This window comes from Ochotona princeps, chromosome 11 (genome assembly GCF_030435755.1).
Source record: "Ochotona princeps isolate mOchPri1 chromosome 11, mOchPri1.hap1, whole genome shotgun sequence".
In the NCBI taxonomy this organism is placed as follows: domain Eukaryota; kingdom Metazoa; phylum Chordata; class Mammalia; order Lagomorpha; family Ochotonidae; genus Ochotona; species Ochotona princeps.
Genome location: NC_080842.1, coordinates 57,416,966 through 57,436,284, shown reverse-complemented (window position 1 = coordinate 57,436,284; position 19,319 = coordinate 57,416,966). Strand labels below are relative to the sequence as shown.

At 40.0% G+C, this 19,319-nt stretch overlaps 1 protein-coding gene across 4 annotated transcripts in view; it reads left to right on the top strand.

Annotated features, from left to right (window-relative positions):
• Positions 1-19,319, top strand: part of STIM2 (stromal interaction molecule 2) — a 126,387-nt gene that overhangs the window by 68,479 nt on the left and 38,589 nt on the right. For all 4 annotated transcript variants that reach the window (XM_058670241.1, XM_058670238.1, XM_058670240.1 and 1 more), the window contains exon 3: positions 5,042-5,156. In XM_058670241.1, the coding sequence (XP_058526224.1) occupies positions 5,042-5,156 (115 nt within the window). The remainder of the gene's footprint in view (positions 1-5,041; positions 5,157-19,319) is intronic.

Sequence of the window (19,319 nt, the reverse complement as noted above, 5' to 3'; positions counted from 1 at the left end):
ACAGATCTTGTGCATGCCAGTGGCTGCTTTGGCCCAGCCCAACATCACCCAACTTGGCCTTTGCCATTAGATGCTTCAGCCTGGCCTGACCTGACCTGGCCTGGCCTGGCCCCAGTCCCAACTGTCACTGGTGGGAGTTGCAGCCTAGCCCTACCCAGGCTGCTCCCACTCCTGTCTTTCATGCATACTGGTACATGTGGTAACCTAACCTAGCTCAGCATGACCCACACTCCATCTTGGCTCCAACACATGCCAGTTTACTATTGTTTGGCCTGGCCCTGCCCAGTCAGTCCCCTACAGAGCCAAGCCACATACCTGCCAACAAGTGAAACAGCCCTTTTCAGCCTGACCAACACTCAGCCCTGACTCATATGCTCACCAATGGGAGCTATGGCCCACCAGGGAAGTTCCCCAAGTTCCCCCACAAGTCTCATTCCCAGATTCAGATCTCATACGAGCAGGCAGGTGCTAGGCCCTTACCTGGCTGTCTGCTCCTTAGTGTCAGCCTTTGTGTGTGTTGGTGGATGTTGCAGTCTGGCCCACCGTATACCCAATTCTTTTTTTTTTTTTTCTAATTTGATTTTTTTGTTATATTTTTGACAATCTTTACATAGTTAATTAGGGGAAAAAAAGGTTCAAGGGCTATAGGGAAGGGGTAAGACTATTATTTCCATATTGTTTCATTCATGTATCTGAGGTAAAGGGGGGTATTAAGGTGGAAACCCCACCCAGTTTCCCACCCACCCCAAGTCCCAGATGTGCGGCATGCTCTGAGATTCTTGCTCAGTACCGGATGTGACCGCAGCGCCCAACCAGCACGCGTGAGAACCAGGAAGGGAGGGGGCAGAGCTGGCAGGGGGAAATCAGAGGGGTTCCCATTGCCAGACAGCTACTTCCACTGGAGAGCATGGGCTGGGATGGGGGCAGACCAGACTAAACAGGGCTGCAACACCTATGTGCCTCATGTGGACTAGATCAGGGAAAATCCAGGCTGGGCGGATTATTCCTGCTGGTGCTGCTGAAGTTTAAACCCCCAGGCCCAAGGTCACGCCCCTCCCCAATCTCCGTATACCCAGTTCTTGAGTGTGCCTGTTGGTGCTACAGCTTGGACCAGCCAGGAGTGTTCCCCAACCCCAGTACCCAAGAGTGTTGTTGAGTTTCATGGTCATGTCTAGCTCAGCCCATCAACACGCCATCCCTCAAGCAAATCAGCTGGTATCACAGTCCCACAGGGGTGAGCCCACAAATCCCCCAGAGAATCTGCTCCCAGACCCAGTTCTCTCGTGAGCTGGTTAGTGTCATGGCCCAGCCTAGCAAGGTCCACCCACTTCCCCAGTACCCACAAGGTGGGTGTTGTGGTCAAGCCCTGCCAGGCAGGCCTCCTAACCATGGCTTTTGTGTGTGCCAGAAGGCAGTGGTTAATACCAACCATCCCAGCTCAGGTCTCCCAGCTGGGCGGGTGTATTGGCTTGGCCCCAAAACGTCCTCTGGTTTCCAGCGCTTAAACCACCATGTCTCCGCCCTCTCATTCACCTGCCGCTGCAGCAGCCAGGCTGGTGGAAGTCCCCCGGAAGTCACTCCTCACCTGTCACGTTCTCCTTCAGTAGTTCTCCTTCCCACAAATCTCCAGACCCACTCCCCTGAGCAATCCACAGGCTTCCCCCGCTGCCCCACTGTGCCCTGTTCTCTGGTGGTGTGCCGTACCAGCCTGTGCCCTGCCTGCCTACCCAGGACCCACTCACACTCGTGTACAGGCCCCCAGACCCTGTCTGTTAGCGTGCTGGTATCTGCCACCATATATCTTTAAAAAAAAATAGAATAGGTGACTATGTTGGCACACTGGTATAGTTAATACAAATATGACATTAATCAGGCCCAGATGCCTGCCAGCTATTAGGTGCTTTTCTCCCAGCAGTGTAACACTTGCTTCGGTACAGTGCAACCTAGGAAAGTACCTGCAGCTGGGGTTCTTTTTCATTTTTTTTCCTAAACTTCTTCTCACTCACTGGATTCTCTCATATAGTAATGTGATATTTCTTATACATCTCCATCATGTCTGGAATTACATTGTTCTTTATGTATTGAGAGAATTGCTTCTTATAATCATCTTTGTCTTCAGTTAGGAAATGCATGCAATACGTGATGTTTGGCTTTCTAGACATCCCTCAATGAACTGCTTATTTTCCAGATTATAACCAGGAAATTGTGCGGCGCTGTTTAACGTAACGGTTTTAGGATAGAGAGAGGCACATAGCAGTTAGTGCTTTCTTAGCATGACAACACTTTTCTGACTTCAGGAAGTAGTGAATTTTTATAGACCATCCAGGTTGGCCCAGTGGTAACAATTTTAAACTTCAGAATAAAATTTTCTTTAATAGTAGATCTTTTTAAATAGTTAAATGAAATAGGATAAATTGCTAATGCTCCTTTATTTATTTTTTTCATTTTTAAAGTGAGACTGATAGTACTTATTAGGTATTCTTTTATCTGTCTCTGAAACAGTCTACTAAACTATTTTAGTAGTATTTTCAAGGCAGGAAGGCCCCGCAGTTGTCTGTAAGGAATCCATCTGCTTTAACTACCTCACATGCTGCATGCACATTGGACATTGTGTGATTTTGATGACAGGTGTCCTTTGGCAAGTCTCTGCTTGTATCACAGTGAAGAGAAGTGGTTTTCTCCAGTCTCTGTGTTACAGATTTTATTTCACAGTATCTTAAAGAGTATCAGGCGTTTCTACTTACTAAATTCAGACGTTCGCCAAAATCTGTGTTAAACATACCCATTATAATGAGACTGAAACTACATTTATTCAGTTTTCTCTTCAACAGTAACACCACACTCGTGCATGGTTGTTTGTCAGTGTCCTTGAGGGATTTGTGCTTGCATTCACTGTGAATACCAACCTAGAAAGGCGAAATTGTTCTATGAAATGGCAATGCACTTGTATGTAACCTGTGTCTGTCTGCCCAATATATTTGATATCATCTTTAGATTACATGCACCTAGTCCAATGAAAATGCTTTTAAATATTGTTATACTGTTTGGAGTGGGTGGCATAAAGATATGGTCTTATATATTTAGCATGGATACTATTTTGTTTTGATTGTTTTTTTCCCCCATGGTTGTGTGAATTGTAGATGTAGAACTCACACATGCATATAGCTGTTTAAATATCGCTATGAGTATTTTTAATTTTGATGATTCGTTTGATTTATTTGAAAGGGAGAGAGAGAGAAAGAAACACAGAGAGGTCTTCATCCACTGGTTCACTCCCAGTTTGGCCTCAGTGACTGGGGCTGGGCCAGCCAAAGCAAGGAACTTTTTCTGGTGCTGGCCCTAAGCACTTGGACCTTATTCTGCCGCCTTCTCAGCACATTAACAATGGAACTTGACTGGAGAGCACCCCAGATCTTGAACCAGCACCCATATAGGATGCCAGCACCTCAGACAGCAGCTTAAACCACTGTGCTGCAGTGCTGGCCCATGCTCCAGATATTTAATTGTCTAACACTTTAATAAATCCTGTGCATGGATCTAAGCTTAGTCTTCATAACTGTGGTAAGCGATTTTATTTTACTCATTTTACAGAAGAGAAACTTATAGGTATCACAACTTAGGTCACTTTTGTTTATCAGACTGGAGTCTCAATGCTTAATTCTGTTGATCCATTACTGCTCTTAAGTATGGAGGTCTTAACTTGGACATTTTCAAACAAAACAGGAAGTACAAGTTTATATCATGGAAAGCATGATAGAACTTGTGTGACCCAGAGCCCTGAAGACCAAGATAGTGTTGGCACTTGGCACAGCAGTTCAGGCATTGCTTGGTAAGACACTGCTTGGGATGCCAAGGTTGCGCCTTGTCCAAATTCCTTTTCAGTCCTCACTTGGAAGGCACCAGAAATGCTTCAGCTGGCTTGGTTCCTGCTACTTTATATGGAGACCTAGACTGAGTTCCCAGCTCCTGGGCCTTGTTGAGTGAACTAACCACCAACCAACTAACCAACTTTCTCTTTCTCTCTCTCTCTCTCTCTCTCTCTCTCTCTCTTTCTTTTCCTCCTCCTCCTCCTCCTCCTCTCCCCCCTCCCTCCCTCCACTTTTTCCCTCCTTTTCTTCCTCTCTTCCTCTAAAATAAATGCATAAAAGCTAAGTTTTTAAAACACCTTTAAAGAATCCAAGGTAGTTCCTAGTGCCATTCCTTTCATTCTTTTTCTCTGCAAATTGATTGGCTTCATTCCCCCCGCCCCCCCGCCCCCCCCGGCCCATTATGACTGCCAATGAAACGATGCCTTCAACACTAGTGTTTTTGTCACCCTAAAAATACAGAGCATCAGCCAACCATGATCCAACTTGTTATGATCTCAGCTGTTGTTTCTTGTGAAAAACAATCCTATTATCTTGGTACAGGTTAGTAAATTAGAGATGTAGAACAGATTGTTTTAATGGCATTAAAAGGCCATAATTAAGTACTCTTCAGTTATAAGTAATAACTTAGAAGGCAAGAGAATATAGAAATATGATATACTAATTAAGAGAATAGTGTTTTTATATGTTAAAATACCATATTATTAAATATTTGGTAGAATACAATATTGAGAAAATATACTGTTGAATATCTGATGGCTTGATCTTGAAATACTAACCCTGCTCTTCATTATTTTTCCAACATTGGGCAACACAATTAAACATTGTAGTCCTTTTATTTCCTATGAAATGGCAATAATTGATACTTTCCTAATAGAACTTCCATCGCATTAGATGATTGTCTGTGTCTGTTTGAAGAGATATGGATGCATTTGCTGGATCAGTACCTGTTAAATAATAAGCATTGACTAAGTGTTTTTACTGTAGCTGTTGTCATCATTGTTAGGACTGGTAGCACAAGACATCTCATTAAATATATTTTACATGCATTAAGCATAGTGTGACTGTAAAATACCAAAAAAAAGTGTTACTGTCTGAAAAATAGTTACCTTCTTTTTATCATTATATTGAGATTAAGTTTAAGTATATTTGACTTAGTGTTTTCTCTTCCACAGTTTATCAGAGAAGATATGAAATACAAGGATGCTACAAATAAACACAGCCATCTGCATAGGGAAGACAAGCACATAACTGTGGAAGATTTATGGAAACAGTGGAAAACATCAGAAGGTAAGACTGTTGTATCAGTCTGGGTCCCTTTGTGTACATGTTCTGCTTTAGCTGCTATTAAATCTTTAATTGCTATAATTTTGCCTTTAAATTTTGGCAAATATTTTTGTTTGCTTTATTTTGATCTATCTTATTTTCCTTAGAATCTTTAATAATCAGACTGTTTCAAATATTTTGTTACACTAGAGACATGAGATGTCTGAGAGAATGGTTGTGCAGCATGGTTTCAGCTTTTAAATGGCATCTTTATAAAAGATTTAATAAGGGGCTCGGCAGCGTGGCCTAGTGGCTAAGGTCCTCGCCTTGATCCCATATGGCCGCTGGTTCTAATCCCAGCAGCTCCACTTCCTCGCCATCTCTCCTCCTCTCAGTATATCTGACTTTGTAATAAAAATAAAATAAATCTTTAAAAAAAAATAAAAAATAAAAGATTTAATAAAACAGCTGTGTGGAAACCCTGTTTTCTTTTCAGTTCTGGAGAACAGCTTCTAACATCTTTAGAAGGCCGAAACTTTTAACCTTTTCCTTAAGTAAATCCCTTTGAAGTGCTTGGCTATCGTAGCCTACTTTTATGTGTTACATCCTTCTGACACCCCTAGCTGAACACCATGGAATGTACTGCACATTGTGTGTGCTCTGCTTTTTAATGTACATACACATGCATTATTTAATTTACAAAGTAGGCATATTAGGAGATTAATGACAAAAATTAATAAGAAAGTAAAATTGTAGCAAAACTTAATGTGGATGTGGCCACTCTGCTCTCAGCTGCCATGGACGGGAAGTATATACAGCGTGGATGTGCAGGGCAAAGGATGATTCATGTCCTGAGCAGGGTGGGGAGAGATCTTCTCAGACAACTCAATGACAATGTAAAACTTAGGAATTTTTTGTTTGGGGAATTTTCCATTAACATTATCAGATTATGATTGCAGGTCAGACCATGATCTGATCATGCGTAAATGAAACCAGGGATGTGAAACTGCAGGTAATGGGATCTGCTCTAATTATATAATAAAACTATGTTTTGTTCCTTTTTCTACCTTTAAGTTCTTAAGTTACCTGTGGAAAGTAGGAAAACTCTATTATCAGACGCCTTAGCTTGGTATCACAGGCAACCATAAAGTCTTTTTCTGAAATTCCTGTTCTTTTATGTAAGTCAAGTAGTTATGTTGCAGTATGCATTTTTCTCTGAAAATCTGCATACTGAAATAAAATTGAAAGCGGGAGCAGATTACCAAGTAAGAATGTAAGGAAATAATAAACTTACTGGGCTGTTAGTGGTAACATCTGAAAAAGCAAACATGTTGAAAACTCTCAGTGCACAGTATTTCCTTAATTTAGAAGAAAGTTTAGCTTGTTTACAGCTTTTTCAAAAGGGGCATCTGCTGAGATACAAGGAAAATAAAATAAGGTGAAGAAGAATAAGATTGAAATTGAAAGTATAGACCTAAAAATTCTTATTTCCCTTCCTAACATCATCTAAAAATAACATCAACTTTGATAGGAATAGAAATAAGAGTATAAACTTCACAAGGAAGAGATTAAATGGTGCATCATGAGAAATAGCTCAGCAACATGTTGCTATCGCTACAGAGATTCCGTTACAGAGTCTGTTGCTACAAGAGTATATGTATGTTTAAGATTGGGGTATATGGTACTGTGAGTGGTACTCACTTGACCATGTGTGAAGAAAGATGTATTTGACTACTAAATTCTAATTTTGCCCCCCGTGGTTCAGGCAGAAGCATTTCTTGCTAGGTAACTGAAGCAGCCACCTACTAATGGTTTACCCTGTGTATCCCTGTACTCTGCTGTAGGCAATTCTTTCTGCAGACAAGCCTATTTAAAGTATAAATCAATTCTGATCAGTGCATTCTAGTAGTTGAGAGTAAAAGCCGAAATCGTATAGAGATCTGTCCGCCTCTACGTCACCCCCTCTTCGCCCAGTCATTTCTCTTACAAGCTCTTCTGCATCCATGCCCTCACACACTGTGCTCCATTCAAGCTGGACCTTTTGGTATTCCACACATCCAGGAGTTTCTGGGTAACACCCTTACCTCCTTTGTTAACGTTTTTGAGAAGGGTTCTTTCCAGTGAAGGCCACTTTGACCAGCCTAGTTAAAACTGCAAGCATTCTTGATCTTTCTTAGCTTCATACTGTCTTTTCCTGATATCATTTATCAGCTTCTGAGCTGTTGTAAATTTGACTGTCATGGTGCTTCAGTGTCTCCCTTCTTTCTCTTCTGCTCCTAAGAATGAACTTCAGAGTTGGGAGTATTGTGTATTTTACTTATCCCAAGTTGAGGGGACTCTGTCCTCACGTTTTGATTTCCCACCCAAATGACTTTGATGTTCTTGTTTATAATCTTTGAGAATTTTTGCTTGTTGTGTTTTAGTTTACAGCAGTTTTAAGTTGAACAGCTTCTTTAACCCTCTTTTTTCTTTCGGCTTATATATTATATGTTCACTTTCTGAAATCTTAAGCTTTTGATGGGGATATGATTTCCCCCTCAGTCCAGCCAGTTGTCCTAAACCAGTCCATCCAAGTTCAGTAGATGGTCAGGGCCTGTGAGGAAGTGTCTGAGGGCCCCAGTTAACACAGTTACTTGGGTGGGAAAAGGAAGAAGAGTTCAGGGATTCAGGCATTCCCTGGAATGGTGCCCTGATTGATTTTCCTAACCCATATCAGACTCCTTATTTACTGAAGGGGTCATGGAGGGGTGGGGCATTATTGCTAGAGTACTAGTTTTGAAGTCCTAGTTTGATGAACCGAAGGGTTCCTGGAAGTCTCCTGTGAACAGGGCCTGCTGGATAGGTGGGTTTACGTTTGGCTGTTTTGTTTCTATATAAGATTTCTCTTAGGAAACAAAGAATGGTTCTTCTGAAAATATGTGAATATAGTTGGAGTAGCAGTTATACTTCAAGTAATTCATAATTTAAGGTTTTTAGTTGAATATGTACAAAAATTTGTACGTGTGTGTGTATCCATGTATATGCACAATCCACATTCATTCTTTTTCCATCATTGTGTGTCTCCAAGACCTAGAGCTAGGCTTTACTTACCCTGGTATTTTCTCTATAGGCATTCTGTTATAATGCATTAACATACATTCATAGAAAAGTTACATTTTGCAGACTTGAATATGACAGTTTAGGAGTAAAATGAGGTTGAAGCCAGGCACTCAAAATCTTTAGTTTGGACCCCGGCACAGTAGCCTAGCAGCCAGAATCCTCACCTTGACCCGGCCGCTGGGATCCCATATAGGCACTAGTTCTTATCCTGGCAGCCCTGCTTTGCTTCCAGCTCCCTGCTTGTGGCCTGGGAAAGCAGTAGAGGACCCTTGGGACTCTGCACCCACGTGGGAGACCCAGAAGAAGCTCCTGGCTCCTGGCTTCAGATCATCTCAGCTCCGGTTGTTGTAGCCACTTGGGGAGTGAATCATTGGACGGAAGATCTTCCTGTCTCCCCTCCTTTCTGTATATCTGACTTTCCTATACAAATAGAGAAATCTTTAAAAAAAAGTCTTTACAGTTTTTAACCGGAGCACTAGTTACCAATAAAAATACTAGTACAGCTAAAATGCATTTGAGAAGTTGTATCTAATGAATGCTGTAGTAGATCAGTCATTTATCTTAAACGCAATGAAGATAACTTATTGGAAGAAATATTAGGTAGGTTTAACATTAAACGGGGGAGATTGGAAGGGGGAAAGATGATCTCCTATGGTAACCTGTAACATAGACAAAAAATAGATACATTTTTCAAAAAAGGACTGCTAAAAATGAAGATCAGGCACAAAGTACCTGTGTGCGATGACTGGGCAACACACATTCCCAAGTGAACTTGTGCGCAAACTGAACTACGAGCAAGAAGTGCTGCATGGATGCAGCATTTAGTGTGCTATGTTGGGGTTGGTATTGCAGTTACTTTGTGATGCAGGATTTTAATGTGGTTGGAAAAAATCACATATGAAGTGATGTGACTTTTAATATTAATGCAACTCATTAACAGTTTCACATAAGCTAATTCATGTTACAGAAGCCTGTGCAGAATGTACTGTGTGTGCCTATAACTTGCTGAGCAGGAATTGCGCCAGAAGCTGGGTGTTCAGGATAAAAACATGGAACCAGGGTATGCAGTACAAATAGCTGCCTGGGAAACACAAAGTAAGCATATAATTATGAGAACAAGTGTATACTAATAGAAGTAAGTTTAGGATGTAGAGATAGTTTCCTGAAAAGAATGATTACTTTTTTAGTAGGTTTATACAGAGCTGGTGTTTGGGGTAGGTTGTGAGGGTTAGCTGAAGTTCTGAAAGAGGATAAGGAAATGGCAGCTCCTTGGTTGCCTTTCTTCTTCCCTCCCTTTCTTCCTCCCCACACGCAGCCACCTCTTTTTCTCTTTATTTGGTTTATTTAAAAGGCTAAATGACAAAGAAAAGGAGAATTCCTTCACCCACTTCAGGCTCAGTGACCAGGACTGGATGAGGCTGGAACCAGAAGCGGGAACTCTGCATGGGTCTCCCACACGGATGGCAGCGACCAAACCGTCGGGCTGTCTTCTGCTGCTTTCCCGGGAGTCACGGGGAGCTCGATTAGAATCTGAGTGGCCCAACGTAAGCCAGTGCTAGATGCAATGCCAGCGTCACAGGTGTTGGCTTGAACTGCTGAGCCACAGTTCTGTCTCATTACCTGAAACTTTGCTCGAAGTGGACGTGGCATGTGTAGGCTTTAAAGCTATGCAACTTTAAATCATGGTTCCTCTGTTTATGAATATTAAACACATTTTAAAATTCTCTTGTATAATTCTTGCGTGATATAAATGAATACTGTAATAAAAGTATTCTTGGCAACAACTGGTAGATACCTGGTAAATGACTTGTCTTACTAGTAATGCTGAATAAACATATTCAGCCATGTTTAAAGTTTTTTTTCTAATGTTTTCATTCAATTTCATAATATTCATCAATCAAATGAATAGATTTGGCTTTGTTCTACCATTGTAATGTGCAAATATCCAAATGATAGAGTGTTCTCACAATCTTTTCATGGAGTTTTCAGTTGGGGGAAAAGTAAAAATGTGTTATGCAGAAGTTGACCTTGCCTCCGGATAGCAGAGCTTAGCAGTGATTAAATACAGTTTTTTGTTGATGTGGAGAATACTTGGCCAAGTTGCGCATGGCAGCAGTCCAGTGAAAATGAAAGCCATTTTAAAAACTAATATAGGTTTCACATAGATTTTTTTCATATTCATTTTATTTTTATTGAAAAGTCAGATTTACAAAGAGAAGGACATACAGAAAGATCTTCCATCAGCTAGTTCACAACAGCCAGAGCTGAGCCAATCTGAAGCTAATAGCCAGGAGCTTGCTGCAGGTTTCCCATGTGAGTGCAAAGTCCCAGGGCTTTGGGCTGTCCTCAACTACTTCCCCAGGCCACAAGCAGGGAGCTGGATTGGAAGTGGAGCAGCTGGAATACCAACTGGTATCCATATGGGATCTCAGCGGTACATGCAAGGTGAGGACTTTTGCCACTAGGCTACCGTACCGGGCCCTCAGATAGATTTTTGATAAGATGAATAGAAGCTAGATACTTATTGAAGATAAGTGTAGATAGTAAATTATTTAGGTACAAGATTTAAGATCTACAATAGAATAAAAATATACTGTTTTTAAAATTAGCATTTGCTAGGTCTTTAAGGTATTATGACAGCATGAGGTAGTATTTTCATCCTGTTCAACAAGAGTCTTAAGATACCTAAGGCCACCATGTCATTTTAGGCTTTACAAGTTGAATAGTCTTTTGGAAATTTATGAAATATTGTAATTCTTCTTTTAGAGGATTAGATCCTAAAGGAAATGAAATTAAGAGAAAAGATACAGACATTTAATACTATTTCCAAATGTGTCTTAAGCCTAACCAGTGAGAAAATGACCCAGAACATTTTTGTCCTGTTTAGGAATGACAGGAAAAATGCAATATTATTGTTCATCATTCTTTTTTGCCTGGACATGGCTTTATAATTTTTTATGAGTCACAAATAAGTTTGAGAGTTGATTTGCATTTCGTTAAACAGAATTCCTGATTGTCTTTCAGATTGAAGTACTGCCATCATGTTAATACAAAATATAATAAACATTCATAAACTAACTTCCCAGAAAAAGGAAATGTAGTAAACAGATTTCTGACTACAATGATAAAATTTCTGAAAGTGAAGGGAATTATCAATAATTCTTTTATATAGATCCTTTATTGTCCTTTTAATTTTTCTTCTGCATATGAAAGTATAAATGGATTTCTAAAAGTTGGTAAAAATCTGTCAGCTTTTTAAAGCTGTGTGTTATTGGTTGCAGTAAAACTAGAGTGAAAAAAAGAGTGTAAGTGAAAAAAGCAGTGCATGATGTTCACATGTTATCACAAGAGTAACTCGGAATGAAAGCCATGCAGATAACAAGGGAACTTTGTGAAATCTAATGATGGCAACGTATGTATTTGTGTACTAACAATATGCCTGTAGGTCACTACTAGGGTATAGGATATGTAAAACATTTTTGTTTTCTTTTTGTTCCAAGGAGTTTCACAATATCTTGCATGTACATAAGTTTAAATAGCAGTATAAGTAGAGTTAAGTAAATACTTGGTACTATTAAGGAATTTTAAAGGATGCTAGATTTACCACAGGTGAATTTTCATTCAGGCAGTCGCTCCTCGGTGAGATTTTAAAAGTGAAAATTGTTTTGCTCCTCAGCCTTTTGGCTAAAATCAAGTGAAAAATGCACAAATGAGGAAGAGAAGGCTATATGGATTAGCATTTAAAATAAAAGTAAATATGTAGTTGCAATTGTAGATTTAACATGCTAAATTACTCAAATAATATAATTTATAAACCAGAAACTTTTTGTTTAAAAATTTATGTGTTTATTTAGTTGAAAGACATAGTTATAGAGAGAGATGGGGAGAGACAGAGATCCTGCTCCAGTGGTTATCTCCCCAAAAGGGCCACAATAGCCAGAGATTTGCCAGGTAAGCACAGGATCTTGAAACTCCATCTGGGTCTCCGTCCTGGGTGGCAGGGGCCCGAGTACTTGGGCCATCTTCTACTGCCCTTCCGGTCACAACCACTGGAAGCTGGACTACAAGTGAAGTAGCCAGCTCTGGTGTTGCTGGCAGCAGCTGAAGCCGTTGTGCCACAACACCAGCCCCAAGAGCCAGAGACGCTACATGTGTCTTAGCTTTGTTATGTGCTCAGTGCACATAAAAGTTTCCTACCACATCAGATTATTGAGAATGAAATGAATTTTCATATGTAGAGTGCTTGAACCTCTGCCTAACATCTTGAAAAGGCTCAACTAATGTCTGTTGTTATTACCACGGCATATTCATGGGCCATTGTGAACTGAGAAAGCTGAAAGAAATGTCTCAGAAGGGAAACTGAGGAAATAGGGAGACCAGACAAAGTGAAATGTGCAACTTAAACCTGTCAGTTGACTCCCAGACTGACAAGATGCCATTTATATCCCAGTGCTTACCAGGGCGTGGAATGCCATATTTAGGGAGCTTGGTGTTGGTAGCAAAGACTTGTAGAATTGATTGATTGGAAATATTTGTACTATGTGTGGGAGCTGATAGTGGTATGCCTGTTAGCATTTTTATCATTGTTGTATTAAGGAGTTACCATAGCATCTTGTTTTGGAAAATCCGTTATGGCAAGATGGATTTTTAGTAAGAAGAGTGAAACATAATGAGTTTTGACATGTCTTTCAAAAAAATATTGAATTCAGCTCTCACCTTGTGCTTGGCATGAGCTTTGTTTTTTCCTTATTGTGATTTTTGGACCCACTGGGCTTGAAGAGATTCTTTGAACTGAATCATACAGCAAATCTTTTTTAATAAGTGCCTAATTTTGAACATTATTATAAGTATATTGATTATCATAGTTTCATTTCCTGTCTTCCTCATGTGCATAGTCTGCAGATGGAGGAAAATCTGTTAACAAGTAATTAAGGGAAGTCCTGTGATCTGTAGTTGAGGTGATGTGGAAGGCTCCATGCAGTAAGAGAAGGCTGTTCTGCCTACGGAGGTCAGGGAAGGTGGGGAGTTGTTTCAGGGACATGTGCCTTTTATCGCCTCACTTGTTCACTGGATTAATGGATGATGTTTAAAAAATATGTCTCTTAGGACAGTACAAATTCTGGTACCATTTTAGTAAATCAGATTTTAATACTTCTCAACGTTCATGCCATCCTCTTACATTTAGGATATTTGTTAGGCATAATTTAAACTATTTACTGGGTTCTCATTGTCCATACAAATAGTGCACAGGAAACTGGGAGGCCGGTTGTTGAAGTGGAGTCCAGTTTCAGAATGACAGATGCCATTATTTATACCACTAATAAAAGTTACATCATGAAGTTTTTTTTTCTAGGGACGGGAATACAGCTTAGTGATTGAGATGTCTACACCCCACATTTGAGTACTTCAGTTCTATCCCTCCCTCTGGCCCCTGACTCCAGCTTTCTGGAATGCAGTGTTGGGGAGGCAGCAGTGAAGGCTCAGGGGGCTGGATCCCTGTCGCCCACATTGGGGGCAGGGATAACGTTGTGTTTGGCTTCTGCCTGGCCTTCCTCGGGGCATTGCAGGCCTTAAAGGACTGAATCCATGCATGGGTCCCCAGTGACTCTGTCTCTGAAATAAGTAAATTAATTTAAAAAGTACATATTTTCAGTTTCTTTTTTGTGTTGTTTGTTTTTAATTTTTTATTATTATCACCATTTTTTTACGATACAGTTCCATAGACTGTGGGATTCCACCCTCTCCCCAAGTCCTTCCTCCACACTAGTTTCCCCTATATAACCACAATAGTATAGTCCTTCCAGAACAGTCACAAGTCCATCGTTATGCCCTCTCAGCGTATCCTGACATCGTAGGTATGTACAAGGGCAGAGACTCTGGTGCTTCTCTGGATAGACCGCTTAGTCATCCTTATCAACCCAACACTTTTTGTTTGAGAAACACTGTCAGCATTTCTTGAATAATTTACAGTTTAGTCAAGCACATTTATATATTAATCAGGATGGGTTTTCTGCTTTATGTTGAATGTGCTTTTTGTTCTTTTATAATCGAATAGATTCCTTCTTGTTGTAATATTATCCAGATGAGTTCAGAGCACTCAAACTAAATTGCTGATCTGTTGTAATGATGATCCTGTATTCATTTCAGATCTGTCCATCAAGGCGAACTGTTTTGTTTTTATTTTTTCTATTTCTCCTTTTCTTGCTTTTAAAAAAATCATCTGAGAGACAGTGAAAAGCGAATTATCTCACATTCATTTGCTTGCTCAACAAAATCTCACAATGGCTGATAATCAGCCAGATTGAAAAAATGAAAAGACAGGAGCTCCGTGTAGGTTTCCTCTTGTGGTTGGCAGGAACCCAATTACTTGCGCCATCACCTGCTGCCACCTTGGGTTCACGTTGGAAGGAAGTTGGAATCTCAAGAGCTGGGACTGCAACCCGGGCACACTGATAAGGGAGCACCCCAAGTTGCAGCTTAACCACTGCACCAAGTATCAGACCCCTTTTCTCTTGTATTGTTGACATTCTTGTTCTCTTACTTTACGGTGCTTGAATTTTGGAAATTTAGGTTCCCTATGTATGCTAACTTTCCAGGATTAATTAGGCCTTTTTAATTTGTGGAATATACTTTGAGGCAATTCCATCTTCATCTTCATCTTCTAGATCATTCTTGACTGTATTCTGAAATAGGGTCTGCTTCTGAGAAGAGAATGCAGAGACAAACTACTTATCAAATCTTTCTTTAGTTTGGAAAATTTGAGAAGTTTTGTTCTGTAGGATCATTGAAGTAAGCATGTTTTGAGTCTTATTTTCTCTCCACCCCACAACAGAGTTTCCCAATATGTCATTCATTGATGAAACTTCCCTGAGATTGTGATTCTGCCCTACTGTGATTTTCTTTATACCTGAATTTTTTTTTGGTACATTTCTCCTCAGCTTGTGCTCAAAGACTCAAGGTATACCTTGTTTAGATACAGTGCCAGAACCTTCTGCAGAAGGTAGAAATGAGGGCTTTCTATCTTACGTGTGATTATGATGAGCTATCAACATTAGACTTTTGAAATGTTGGATTATTTTTTTTCTGCCTTTCCACCCTTTACCCAACAGCAGGGAATCACTTGCATGTGGATATGTGCCAAGTTTTCCTTTATCAGTCCTTGGTTAGCGATGTGGAAGGGTAAACTAGAGTAAGATATAGCTGTGGAAAATATATGTTATTGCAGAAGACTATCTTCAGCTCCACTTTACATGGAACAGATATTCCTGGTGCAGTTGCTTAAGAGTCTTGTTGGTAATTGTGTTCTCTTCAAAAATGATCAGCCCAAGAAACTCATCTCCTTTACTAACAAATCTTATGCTTACCTTCCACCCCTAAATCACATGATGTAATTTAACATTTTAGAAGCTACTGAAATAAAATTAATGTAACTTAAGAGACTGTATAACAAGCTAAGCTTCTGCCTCTGCCTGTCATCCCATATTGAACCACTTGAGTTCCAGTTGTTCCACTTCCAATCCAGATCCCTACTGATGACCTGGAAAAGCAGTGAAGACTATAGCCCAAAGTCTATGTGCCCCTGTACCATGTGGGGAGTCCTGGAAGAAGCTCCTGGCTCCTGGCTTTGGACCTGCCCAACACCAACCGTTGTGGTCATTTAGGCAGCAAACTAGCAGATGGAATATCTCTCTCTCTGTCTCCCTCTGTCTATAATTCAGCCTTTCCAATAAAAATAAATAAATCTTTTAAATAGGACAAAGTTTAAATTAAAATAAACTTTTTGAGAAGTAATATAAATTTAAAATACATTGAAAAATTAAATTTTTTTAGCAATTAGCCAGACCTGGTGATTTGAATATGGTTGTGGTTCATTGCTAAAAAATTTTATCTGTGTAATTCTGAACTATAAAGGTTTATATAATTTGTTTTATTAGATATATGAATACATAGTTCAGAGAAAATGGCTGATAAAACATGCTGTGAATCAGGAGTGGATTTTGGCTCAGTGATGGAGCTACAGATTGTGACTTCCAGGTACCATGTTGAAGTGCCTAGATTCACTCTTGACTTTGCTCCTGATTCCAGCTTCCTGCTGTTGTTCACCCTGGGAAGCATCAGGTGATGGCTCAGGTAGTTTGATCCTTGCTATCCAAGTGAGAGACCTGGCTCAAGTTCCTGGGCCCTAACTTTGGCCTTCTCTGGTCCTGGCTGTTGCAGGCTTGTGGGCAATGAGCAAGCAGATGCAAGCTATGTCTCTGCCTCTCCAATAAGTAGAGAAATGAATAAGCAAATAAATATTTATACAGACTAAATCTCACATGATTATGCATGCACGGATACACATATCATACTTAAAAATCTTCACGGTGATGAAACATATCAAATAAAGCTTATATTGCCTTTTTCAGCTGGATTCATAGTTTAAATATAAGCATCTTTTCTATAACAGATTCTGATTCTGTTTCTCTTTTGGTAGCAATATAAATCCTTGCAGGATGTTGATAATGGACCATACTTATTGCATAGTATAATCAAATTTGAAATCAAGGGTCTAAGTATGACAAAAGCAAATATCAAATGTCACCATTTTATGGGTTTTTTAAGTGTAAGACAGGTGTTTATCACCAGTAGTACATAGTGGCTTAAAGGTTATGTTCTGAAATAAAATGAACAATAGAGTTTTGAGTCACTTACAGAAGAGTATAATCAAGTTTACTAAAAGATGGAAAAGGAAAGAAAATGATAACCTTGAGGAACACTGGCAGTTAGATAAAGGTGAGGGACTAATGCAAGCAGTAATAGCCGTCAGAGACATGGAAAGAGATGGGAAGGTAGGCTGTTGTGAATATCCAGAGAGGAGTGTCTCTAGGAAGGAATGGATGGTCATATTTTTGAGAGGATACTCTACCGTATTGCAAAATGTCTGCCAAAAGTACTCATGGAAATATGCATTTTATGTCTCAGTAAGAATGATATCATCCTCCCAGTGATGTTTTGTGTTTATCTTGTAAATCCTGTGACTAATTTGATTCCTTCTGTTCTTACCTGTTACAGCTATTACTAGGGATCTCATATATTTTGCTCATGCTTTTAATTCAACTTCCGTTTTATTTTCTGGGTTCAGTAGCATCTTTTATCTTTTATTCTCTTAAGTAAATCTAAGCAGGACTTTGATAGAAGTAATGTGGAAAAAACAGTAGATTTGGCAAGGAGAAAATTATTAATCTTCAACAAATCAATTTAAATATTGGTGTGACACATATGGAATGTCTTGAAAAAATGTTGAAGCAGCCCAAGTATCCATTGATGCTTGGATAAACAAAGGGGCAATAGGATATTAAACCTTAAATGGGAAGAAAATCCTGGTACTTGGTACAAACTTATGTTGCTAAATGAAATCTGCTAATCACAGAAGACAGATACGGTAATTTATGATTTATATGGGATATTTAGAGAAAGGAAAGTCAACAAAGAAGGAAAGTAGATTTCTAATTGTCAAGGGCTTTGGGGGAAGGAAGGAAAAATGGAGAGTTCTTTAATGGGTGTAGAGTTTTAATTGTGCAAGAGATGAATTGTGGGAATGCATTGTGGTGATCGTTTTACACAATGAACACGTAACACCACTGAATTACATGGTTGTAAAGAGTTGGGTTTTTTTAATTTATTTTAAGATTTATTTTATTTTCATTGGAAAGTCAGATATATGGAGAGAAAGATCTTCTGTCCGATGATTAACTCCCCAAGCGGCCACAATGGCTGGAGCTAAGCCAACCTAAAGCCAGGAGACAGGAGCTTCTTCTGAGTCTCCCGCGTGGGTGCAGGGTCCCAAGGCTTTGGGCCATCCTTGACTGCTTTCCCAGGCCACAAGCAGGGAGCTGGAGGGGAAGTGGACCATCCAGGACATGATCTGGCAGCACCCAGATGGGATCTCAGCAGATGCAAGGCAAGGATTTAGGCACCAGGATACCGTGCCGGACTGCAGCTTACTATTTTCTTTGGTGATTTTAATTAAGTGCACACACACATCCATACCTGCCTACTTACCATCCCCACTGTTTTTGTCTCAGTATTAAAAAGCATGATTTTATGCATATATGTTATTTGCAATATCCGTCCAACACCCCTGGGTTATATCTACATTCCTTTCACTCTACCCGCTTCATCAACAATTAAAGACCTGGCAGTGTTGACTTCACTGTGTTGGCTTTCTTTCTCAGTCCTTCTGTCGATAGCTGTCTTCAGACACTGTGGCTTTCAGGTACTGTTTCCCCACTGTCCACATTGGATAGACTCAGGCACTGTTAGCCCCTGTTACACAACTTACTAACTCTAGGTAGTTGAAAGATGTGAAATGAATTTGAGAATAAATAGGAAGAAGTTTGCAGAAGTCTGTGACTTTGTTTTAACAGAACTGTCTTTGAGAGCTTTGAGAGTTTGCCCTTTTTTTTTTTTTTCATTTGCTCATTCATTCAACTGGTATTTTTTGATTAGGGTACAAAGGGTCAAGGGCTATAGGAAAGTGGGTAAGACCATTATTTCCACATTGTCTTTTTCTGTATCTGGGGTAAAGGGGGAGATAAAGGGAGAAGCCCCACCCAGCCTCACAACATTCCCAGGTCCACGATGTGGGGCATACTCCTAGGGTCCTGCTCAGGTGGCTTTGATAGTTCAACAGTTATGAATTGCTGCCAGTCTCACCATTCCAAGCATGATGAAGTCGCTGCAAAATCCACTGGCTGACATAAGCCATCTTAGATTCTTTGTTTGTCCAGTTTTTCACTGCCAACATATGGCTGGGTTCGTTAATTGATTTGTTCAATCCTCTATTATGGTGCCAGGTATCCTCTGCAGAGAGTTTGCTTTTATTGCACAAGTTGATTATTCACATTTTGCCCTCCTCATGTAACTTAGAAGCTGTTGACAAAAGTCCCCTGTGAATGCGGAGGCTACTGAGTAATATAATGTTGTAATCATTGTGTCACTGCTTATAGTTAAGTGAACTCTTTTTCCATCAGTAATGTTAGTTAAAATGAAGCCCCCTCCCTCTCCGCACTTTCCTCGTCCCCACTCCCCTCTTCCTCTCCCTTT